The sequence below is a fragment of the Triticum dicoccoides genome, unplaced genomic scaffold, assembly GCF_002162155.2.
Source record: "Triticum dicoccoides isolate Atlit2015 ecotype Zavitan unplaced genomic scaffold, WEW_v2.0 scaffold150968, whole genome shotgun sequence".
In the NCBI taxonomy this organism is placed as follows: Eukaryota; Viridiplantae; Streptophyta; class Magnoliopsida; order Poales; family Poaceae; genus Triticum; species Triticum dicoccoides.
The window spans coordinates 1-10644 of NW_021207601.1; the positions used below are offsets into that span (position 1 = coordinate 1).

The 10644-nt window shown below is 43.4% G+C and overlaps 2 protein-coding genes across 6 annotated transcripts; one reads left to right on the plus strand and one right to left on the minus strand.

The window, feature by feature from the left end:
• Window positions 1-6: 6 nt before the first annotated feature.
• On the plus strand, window positions 7-1266 carry LOC119344023 (probable magnesium transporter NIPA4). The gene is made up of 4 exons (XM_037614677.1): window positions 7-141; window positions 516-608; window positions 690-795; window positions 888-1266. The coding sequence occupies exons 1-4, from the start codon at window positions 7-9 to the stop codon at window positions 1010-1012; spliced, it is 459 nt and encodes a 152-aa protein (XP_037470574.1). The 3' UTR covers window positions 1013-1266.
• Window positions 1267-1549: 283 nt separating this feature from the next.
• LOC119344024 (chloroplast processing peptidase-like) lies at window positions 1550-4458 on the minus strand. 5 transcript variants are annotated; one of them, XR_005166406.1, is made up of 7 exons: window positions 4190-4458; window positions 3939-4007; window positions 3785-3853; window positions 3154-3243; window positions 2899-3071; window positions 2739-2806; window positions 1938-2002 (listed from the first exon to the last, which is right to left on the minus strand). XR_005166406.1 is itself a non-coding variant. In XM_037614678.1 (6 exons), the coding sequence occupies exons 1-6, from the start codon at window positions 4448-4450 to the stop codon at window positions 1933-1935; spliced, it is 627 nt and encodes a 208-aa protein (XP_037470575.1). In that variant the 5' UTR covers window positions 4451-4458; the 3' UTR covers window positions 1550-1932. The 5 variants fall into 5 exon arrangements, 2 of the variants coding, with proteins under 2 accessions (XP_037470575.1, XP_037470576.1); XM_037614678.1 differs by lacking the exon at window positions 2899-3071 and having other exon boundaries at window positions 1550-2002; XR_005166404.1 differs by having other exon boundaries at window positions 1925-2002; window positions 2739-3071.
• Between the last annotated feature and the right edge of the window lie 6186 nt (window positions 4459-10644).

Here is a 10644-nt window from a genome sequence, read left to right on the forward strand (position 1 = left end):
CAGGTCATGAGTGTGAAAGCTCTTGGGATAGCTTTGAAGCTCACCTTTTCCGGAACGAACCAACTCATATATCCACAGACATGGGCTTTTACTATGGTTGTCATCTCATGCATCATTACTCAAATGAATTACTTGAACAAGGTATATACTTGATCTCCTCTATCTGCATCACCCGTACATGGCCTAGCATATCAGCATAATGCGAGGGTGATTGGAGTTCTAAAACTATACAAGATATAAACCAAGGAAAAATGGCATATGGTTGCTAATATTTTCACCCCATTTAATCCATCAGTATTCTTAGAGCCGTAACTGTTTAGAATATCCAGTAGATCTTGTTCCCTTGGTGCTTGTTGCTGAGATATGATGGTGTCATTGTGTAAGCGGAAAGGAATGCTGCTTCATAATTCTTAGCTAACGTTCACTAATATCAAATGGCATTACTTCCCTAACCAAGCAATTGGTATTTATTTTTAATAAGATGACAACTGATTTCCTCCCTGAATACATTGCAGGCCCTTGACACATTTAATACAGCAGTTGTATCTCCCATATATTATACAATGTTCACATCTTTAACCATCTTGGCTAGTGTGATTATGTTCAAGGTATGTTGATTCTATTGCTTAAGTAGTATCCCAGCTACAAATGTCTCTAGTAAAAAACATCTCAGTTGTATCTACTTGCAGGACTGGGACCGGCAAAATCCTACGCAAATTGTGACAGAGATGTGTGGCTTCGTCACCATCTTCTCGGGGACATTTCTACTTCACAAAACAAAGGACATGGCTGATGGTACTACGAGTTTCGCTCCAAACTGGCATTTTTCTTGTTCCTTCGTTGGTGACATGCTCTGAAACCAAGTTATCTGCTCTGTGCCACTGCAGGGCTATCAAACTCTTCTTCATTCCAACTTCCGACCATTTCATCGGCGCGGTCCTTCAAGCAGACAGATGAGTACAGCGAAGGGGTTCCTCTCAGATCGTCGGACTCGTTCCGGTCACTGCATTGATGCCCGGTCAGCGCGCCGTGCTGACCATCGATTTTCACCGAGTTAGGGCTCAGGAGCAAGCTTGTAAACAAAACTGTCTCGTGTGCGTTGTATCTCGGCTGTTTCGTATGTTGTGGGAGCATTGTGGCTGAGCCCCAAGGTATCTAAGTAGTAGGTTGTTAGCTTAGCACCGGAGTGGAAGTTGTTCTGTATAATGAATGGATGGGTTATCATGCAGGGTGCTGAAAATTTTATCCTTGCTGTTGAGATGGTTTTCTTCTGTTAATACATTAGTATGTACTCCCTCCGTCCCAAAATAAGTGTCTTGAGCTTAGTACAAATTTGTACTAGAGCTAGTACAAAGTTGAGACACTTATTTTGGGACGGAGGGAGTAGTTTGTATGGCTCAGATGTAATCTTATGTTTTACTTAATCCCAAAAGAGAGGAGCTAAAAAAATAGAGAAACTTGATATCAGAACACAACCTGTATTATCAACTATTATTCAATACATCAACTACATACACAAGACACAACTACCATCATTACTCAAGAGACATGTAAACACCACAGATTTCATGCAGCAAGGAACCACCACAATGATTCATTGCAAACTTCTGACAGTCAAGCACGCGGTACATAATAAAACATTACCGGTAAGATTCAGACAGACAGCTATGGTTACTAGAAGGTGTGAACCTTTAGGCACATTTTGCAGGTTCTACCAACAAGTAAGCTTAACACACACCTGACAGTCCAGGGGTGAGTGACAACAGCTGCCAAGTACTACACAGACAGTGCTAAATAACAGTGCACAGGAAGGTCTCGTGGATCTACATACTAAGAAGGGCTCGAGGCCCAACATAGCTCGATAACATCGTATCGAGTGGCATCAGGGGGTTGTTCGGCAACGCTGGTGGTCATCGAAGCTCTTCGCCTTGGCTATTGGAGGGGCGATCTTGTGAAGGACATCATGTATCTTCCAAGAATGTTGCTGATAGGAAGAGGCCCCCTGTCAGCACAAGCATCACAATGGTTAGTACAAGTTCCTGAACAATTTAGAGAAAAAACCAATTGAAAGTCTGTAACCAGAAATTCCATGGAGCGCATTCTGGCAACTACAGACATACAAGGACACTATACTCTTGTGATTACGGCAATTCAATAAGCAATAATACTGGATGCTGGATCCAGTCAAAAGAATGGATGTTTAATATGACAAGCACAAGATTTCCGAAACAGCCATACAACCATAATAATAAAGCAACTTGAACAGAGTGAATCCTTAGTGCATTCTACTCTTATGCCATTACAGATCAAATGACAATCATAGGAGTTCAACAACTCAATCTGCAATCATACAGGATCTAGTTCAAAGCATGGATGCAATATGACGCGAACAAGATTTCCTCAACGGCCATAGCCAACATAAAACAGCTGAAACCGAGCTAATCCTTTTAGAGCGCATTCTAGCAACATATGTGCATTCCTACTCTGAAGTTATTACACGAAACTGAGAACACATAAATCTCACCTCTTATTTACAGTCGACGCCTTGACAGTACAGCTATAAATAAATAAACCTTTGGGGAAAAAATTCATTACAATCTGTAATGACTTCAGATGACTAGCACGAGAATTTCGCAGCAGTTGCAAGTTTTCAATCAAAGATAGTCTGGACATGAGTAATCAGTTATAACACATTGTACAGATAGATAAAGCATGGGAGTGGATGTGTTGTCTCTTACCAGGCACGAGAATCACAGCTGTTATTACGGTTATCACCCATGACGAATACATGGCCTTCAGGGAGGCGCTGCAGGACGATGCACAGTCTTAGTACCAGATGGATCCGGGCATAGAATTGAGCAGAGAGCGAGAATAGGATTGGAGGGAGAGATCATCCACCATCTGAGACCCGTCATTTCATTTCGAAAGAACAATGGGGGTACTCAGGAAGTCAACAACACAGAGCAGCCATGCCACTTTTGGTCCTCCTCTTGCAGTAGTAGTATGTATGGTCATTTGTTTGTCTAGCAATAATGAGCCATGGTAGTTTGGGCATACAAGTATCTGTGGACCTGGCAATAGCAACTCCACAATGTTGTTCAAGGAGACAATGCTCACTCAGCAGGGTAATAGAAAGAGAAGCAACGAACAAACCATGGCTTCCATCGTGTACGACGACGCATGGGGTGCGGTGTAGTGTTCATTCTGTGCAACACCGTTAACAATAAGCTGGCCTTGCCGGACCTGTAAAAATGTTTGTGCGTAAGTGCTGGCATTCAGATTTAGGTAGTAGAATGCATAATGCATCTTGGTATATGGATGGCCTTAGCTCAAGCAGCATATGCGAATCAGTGTGATGAATGAATGAATGCTACTAATGTGGGTCAGCATTGCGTTTGCTGAAGCAGCATACGTCGATCAGCAGGATGAACAAATGAAAGAATGACAGTAGTACTAGTTGGTATGCATCGTGTTTGTTAAAGCAGCATATATCAATCAGTAGGAGTAGGATGAATGAATGATGCTGTATCAATAATGTGGGTAGAAGACACTGCAAGTGTGGCCTTTACTAAATGGAAGAATGAACAAATGAAATGGTCAATCAGCAGGATGACTAAATGAAGGATTAATAAACGGAGGTAGCATATCTATGAATGAATTGTAGTAATAAGTTGGGTGGAAGCAGGACAATGTTAGCATCATCGCATTTGCTCAATCAGCACAGCAGGATGAATAAGTGAAAGTATGAAGAGATGATGGCATCAGATTAGTAGTTGATTATTACCTCGACGAAATCTCCAGGGGTGGCAATAACCCTCTTAATAAACACGACATCTTTATTTATGCCGCAGTTCTGCAGTAAAAATTAGGAGAATCAGATTGACTGACAAGTAGGAGTAAAAATGGAATGGAAGAAGAGAAGAAGCAGAGCAATGTACCTGCAGGGCGGTGGGCACCCTGAAGAAGACAATGTCGCCCACGGACGGCCGCCGGAACATGTAGCTCACCTGACCAAAACCAAAACCAAAATCAGAATCAAATCATTCATTCCCCATTTCATTTCTTTTGTTAGTTAGCCAACTAATCGTGGCACATCCGAACGAGGGCAAGCAGAATGAAAGAGATCTATCTACTCGTATCTATCTAGCAGAAGCAGAGGGGGAAAAGAAAGGAAAGGAAAGGAAGCTACTTTCTCTGCGACGGCGCGGTCGCCGGGGCGGAGGGTGGGCGCCATGGACGCGGAGGCGACGTAGCGGATCACGGCGAGGGCGGTGGAGACGAGGAGCAGGACGAGGAAGAGCTTGAATCCGTCGGAGCAGCGGAGGCGCGCCACCCACCAGCGGTGCAGGAGGGCGGCGGAGGTCAGCAGCTGCTGGTGGCACGGCAGCCAGTCGGCCGGCGACAGCGGCGCGATGAGGCCCCGCAGCAGACGCGGCGGCGCCATCGCCATCCCCTTCTTCTTCTCTCCACCAAGAAGAAGAAGGCTCCCTGACAAGTAGTACTACAGTAATGGCTTCCTTCCACACCAAGACTCCTCTTTTACACAGAGCGCACTAAGATTTGTGACTCTTTTTTTTTGTTTGTTTTTTACATTTACATTCATGTCGAATGAGTGGGTACAAATATATTCCATTCGTTTTTTTTCTTATATATTCAGACACTGGCAATTTAGGGCAGAGAAACTGAGCTTAATCCTAACCCTCTCGCGCTCTAAGCCGTTTCGTTTTTTGGCGGTTGGAAGGTTGTCTTATGTCTTATCCCATGTTTTCTCGCTAATTGGGCTAAATGTGCTAAACTGTACCTACTCTAGTGAAAATTTCGAAACACTCTTGTTAGTTGGGCCTAGCCGTCACACAAAGCAGGGAAAATTTACATCTCGAGTCATTGTCGATAGGTAGCACTTGAGTTTGCTCGAGAAAAAACGGCAGGTCATTGCTCTTGACAAACCTAGGCACGCCTCTACCGTTGTCGTCGCCGCCGCTACTGATGATACGGAAAACAACCAGTACCCCCGGTAGGGTGGTGATTGTGTCCAGAAGTATCAGAAGGGAGTTCACACAAGGGGGTTGTCATGGTTCGGGCCGTCATGGTGGCGTAACAACTTATGCCCTGCTTTGTGTTTGTATTGATGTGGGAACACCTCGGGCGAGGGGGTTACAAGATGATGATGAATATGGCTACCGAGAGTATGGAACAACTTATGCCTAGAGCTCGGTGATGGTGCCCACGATGACATTGGAGGGCAACCACCCCCCTTGCTGGCGGCCTCGGACTACGGAGCAGCAGTACCCTTCCCCTTGCAGGCCAGCTTTCTCGCGGTGGAGAGGGGAAGTCGGGAAAGCACAAAGCAAATCTTCAAGTGCTTGAGCTGACAGGAGCTTGGGTGATGGAAGCAAGAATGAGAGCGTGGGTAAATTAGATTGCTTATGTGACACATATTTAATGAAGAGAGAGATGCTTGTGGTAACTAGCTAAGTTACCGGAACATCACACATGAAGAGAGAGATGCTTGTGGTAACTAGCTAAGTTACCGGAACATCACACACTCCAAGAAACAATGAGTCTATAACCTAATAAATACATCGTTGCATGACACTACATAGATGTTCCTACCCACTATGGAGGTAGTAACATAGTCTAGGGAAGTGTGTAAGTTACTAGCTTATGTTCTTGCCCATTGTGACCAGCCTAAGAAATTGCAGACTTGAAGACCTCGGATCCCACTAAATCCTTGGATCCGAGAAGCCAACGTGGAAGACTGAACTCGCCTGTGAAGTCAAAGACCAAGAAGATGAAAGCCATTCCGAGAAGAGAGTCAATGTCCTCGGCTTGCAGACCAGTTCAGGGGCTATTGACGGTGTCATGTTTTAGGGGGTGCACACCACGTCAGCCTACTAGTCATGGGACGGGCCATGGACCCACCAACTATTGAAGATTGGGTCCTGCTTGCCGAGGACCTGATGGGAATATGCCCTAGAGGCAATAATAAAATGGTTATTATTATCTTTCCTTATTCATGATAAAGGTTTATTATTTATGCTAGAATTGTATTGATCGGAAAATTAAATACATGTGTGAATACATAAACAAATACCGTGTCCCTAGTAATCCTCTACTAGACTAGCTCGTTGATCAAAGATGGTTAAGGTTTCCTAACCATAGACATGTGTTGTCATTTGATAACGGTATCACATGATGTGATGGACAAGACCCATCCGTTAGCTTAGCATATTGATCGTTCAGTTTATTGCTATCGCTTTCTTGATGTCAAATACATATTCCTTTGACTATGAGATTATGCAACTCCCAGATACCGGAGGAATACCTTGTGTGCTACCAAACATCACAACGTAACCGGGTGATCATGAAGATGCTCTAGAGGTATCTCCGAAGGTGTTTGTTGAGTTGGCATAGATTGAGATTAGGATTTGTCACTCCGAGTATCGGAGATGTATCTCTGGGCCCTCTTGGTAATACACATCATAAGCTTGCAAGAAAATGACTAAGGGGCTAGTTGCAAGATGATGTATTACGAAACGAGTAAAGAGACTTGCCGGTAATGATATTAAACTAGGTAAGAAGATATCGACGATCGAACCTTGGGCAAGTAACATACCGACAGACAAAGGGAATTACGTATGTTGTCATAACGGCTCGACCGATAAAGATCTTTGTAGAATATGTAGGAACCAATATGTCCATCCAGGTTCCACTATTGGTTATTGACCGGAGAGGTGTCTCGGTCATGTCTACATAGTTCTCGAACCCATAGGGTCCGCACGCTTACGTTCTTTGATGATATAGTGTTATATGAGTTATGTGATTTGGTGACCGAATGTTGTCCGGAGTCCCGGATGAGATCATGGACATGACGAGGAGTCTCGAAATGGTCGAGAGGTAAATATTGATATATAGGACGAGGGTATTTAGTCACCAGAAGTGTTTCGGGTAGTACCGGGTACTTATCGGGTCATCGGAAGGTGTTCCAGGCACGCCCCCCCGGCAAAGTTATGGGCCTTATGTGCCAAGTGAGGGAACACACACCAGCCCACAAGGGGCTGGTGCGCCCCCATAGCTGGCCGGCCCTAGGGGAGAAGGAAAGTGGAGACTAGGTCTCCCCTTTCCTTCCCTGTCCTCCTCCTTCCTTTCCCCTTTGGGGAAATATGGCAAGGGGGGCGCAGGGCAAGGCAGGGGCATGCCTGGGGAGGGGGCGCCACACAAGGACACAACATTGTCTTAGCCCTGTGTGGCACCCCGTCCACCGTTTACACCTTCGATCATATTTTCGTACTGCTTAGGTGAAGCCCTGCGGAGATAGCATCACCATCACTGTCACCACGCCGTCGTGCTGCCGGAACTCATCCACTACCTCACCGTCTTGCTGGATCAAGAAGACAGAGGACGTCATCGAGGGGGTGCCGTACGTTCGGTGCTTGATCGGTTGGAACATGAAGAAGTTCGACTACATCAACCGCGTTATGAAACGCTTCCACTTACGGTCTACGAGGGTACATAGACACACTCTCCCTCTCTCATTGCTATGCATCTCCATGGATAGATCTTGCGCTTGCGTAGAATTTTTTTGTCTTCCCTGCAACGTTTCCCAACAGTGGCATCCGAGCCAGGTCTATGCGTAGATGATATGCACGAGTAGAACACAAAGAGTTGTGGGCGGTGATGGTCATACTACTTACCACCAACGTCTTATTTTGATTCGGCGGTATTGTAAGATGAAGCATCCCAGACCAACCTTACATGTCCACGGACATGAGACCGGTTCCACCGACAAACATGCAACTAGTTTTGCATAAAGGTGGCTGGCGGGTGTCTTTTTCTCCTACTTTAGTTGAATTGAATTTAAGTGCGGCCAGTCCTTCAAGAAGGTTAAAACAACAAACTTGATAAATCATCATTGTGGTTTTTGCCGTAGGTAAGAACGGTTCTTCCTAGAATCCCGTAGCAGCCACGTAAAACTTGCAAAACAAAGTAGAGGACGTCTAACTGGTTTTTGCAGGGCATGTTGTGATGTGATATGGTCAAGACATGATGTGATATACGTTGTTGTATGAGATGATCATGTTTTGTAAGTTATTGGCAACCGGCAGGAGCCTTATGGTTGTCTCTTTATTGTATGAAATGCAAACGCCATGTATTTTCTTTACTTTATTGCTATGCGTTAGCAATAATTGGCGAGACGACCACGACGCAACGATGGAGATCAAGGTGTCGAGCCCGTGATGATGGAGATCATGACGATGCTTTGAAGATGGAGATCAAAAGCACAACATGATGATGGCCATATCATGCCACATATTTTGATTGCACGTGATATTTATCTTTTATGCATCTTATTATTCTTAGAACGATGGTAGCATTAGAAGATGATCCATTCACAAGATAAAAGTGTTCTCCCTGAGTATGCACTGTTGCTAAAATTCGTCGTTTCAAAGCACCACCTGATGATCAGGTGTGATAGACTCTACATTCACATACAACGGGTGTAAGACAGTTTTGCACATATATTTTATGGTTGTGTAAAAAGGGCAACCTGGTGCATGTAGCTCCCGCTTGCGCAGGGTCCAGGGAAGGGTCCGACCACTTTGGGTCTATAGTACACAGCCTTTCCCTACATTTCTGTAAGAGGCTGTTTCCAGGACTTGAACCCATGACCTCATGGTCACAAGGCAGCAGCTTTACCACTGCGCCAAGGCTCCCGCTTGTGTGGATTGCCAAAATTATATAGCTACCTACTATGGATAATAGGAAATAGAAGATGATATGTGACTACAACGACTTCTATATAAAATAAAGATTATTTACAAGAACTAATTGAAACGTAAAAGGGCTAAAAGAAATCCAATAATTATCATGATAGAAAGTATTTATCCGGTTTTGTATGTGTTTATGCGTTGGCAACCAATACTAACTTACAATGCTGTAAGACGCTCTGTGCGTACAGAAACTGAAATGAGTTAGGAAGAAAAATAAAGATGGAAGGAACAATATTCCAGAGTATTTGTCAAGCTTAACCTTATCAAGCTTTCAAGTCAGCTTCTAAATTACAAAAAACATGATGAATCCTCAAATAAGAAAGAGCCAACAATTTGGAACATGTTACAAAACTGGTGAAGATAGAAAGCATTCGTCCTCTTTTTTCTTGTCGTAAGGAGTAGCTTCAGCATACATTTGTAACAGTGTAATACCTGATCCGGAAAAAGTTATTCATTATTATTACTGAAGGAAAGAGGCGTGCAGACAAAGAAAGAGAGGCGGTGCAAATAAGGCCTTAAAAGTATGTCTTCAAGTTTGATGACTGCAGATATGTTGGATTATTTGAAATTGCACAAGTATATAAGAATAAATATATGTGGTAAAATAGCGAAAGATATATGGTTTCTCTGTCATGAAACAAAATAAATCCGACTGATGTGGATGATGGCGGCAGGCGGCTCGCGATTAGCTTCCTAATAGGATGGATGCATCCGAGATAAGTTTTTTAATATGATGGATTTGTCTGAGATTAGTTTCCTAATAGGATGGATACACTCTGATTTACTTTCCTGGAATATGATGCACCCGTGATTATTAGTTTCCTAATTTCCCAGGCGTGAAGTTTCATATTTTCCTCCACGGTGAAGTACGGTCAGTCAATGTAAATTGCTAAGTGCACACAGAAAATGGTTTAGGTTAAGTCTAACCGTTAGATTGATTTTAGTGGACCTAATCATGCGGTGGTATTGGATCTGTGTACACTTTATGGGGTGTGCTTAAAGAAGTTCTTGTTTGATTGTTTAATAGTAGTAAAGATTCAAGGTGCCTCGCTTATTCTCAAAAAAGCCATTAACATATATAAATTGGTGAGATTTTATGAAAAATATCGAGGTGGGACTATTAGTTATCAAGTTTTTTTGAGGCATATCAGTTATCAACTAACACTCTATTCTAACACAATAGACGGTAAGAGGCTAGGACGTTGGTCAACTTTTTTTGTCTGAGGCCAATGGAGGCCCAATAACGTTACCAGTTCAACCGAAAGCGTCTATTATGTAGGGAACACACGATAAATTAGGAACGTGTGGCTGGCCCAGTTGGTAGCCACAGCGCTTTCATGATAGCGAGGTCATGAGATCAAATCCTAGCTTTGGTAATTAATTTTTTCTCAAATTCGAACTGGAGTTTTTTTGGTGGGCTGAGGCCCATGTGAGCGACGTGGGAGCCTTACGAATCTGACTTTTGTGTGGGTTGAGGCCCGTGTGAGCGATGAATAATCTGATGGGGCTCACGACAAATAATAATACCACCTCGGATAGTAAAAATATCAATAATATGGGTGAACGGATGAAAAAATTGAAGAAACCCACCTTGCTTTATTAGTAGGTATAGATTTCTGGGATAATTTGTGCTTTTATTTCTTCTATTGCAGAAGGATGGTAGTAATATTAGTATATAGCGTGGATTTTACTTTTGTGAGTAGTTTACGGTGATTTGCGAGTGACACCACCAAGTAACAACTGACTGGTGTTTCTTAGAGTATAAAGTCTATTCGTATTGTAATCTATCTTTATTAGTCTAATCTTGGAGCCCAAGCTTTGTAATCTATATAAACAGCCCTTGAGGCCCCAATCAATACAACAATTACTTCTC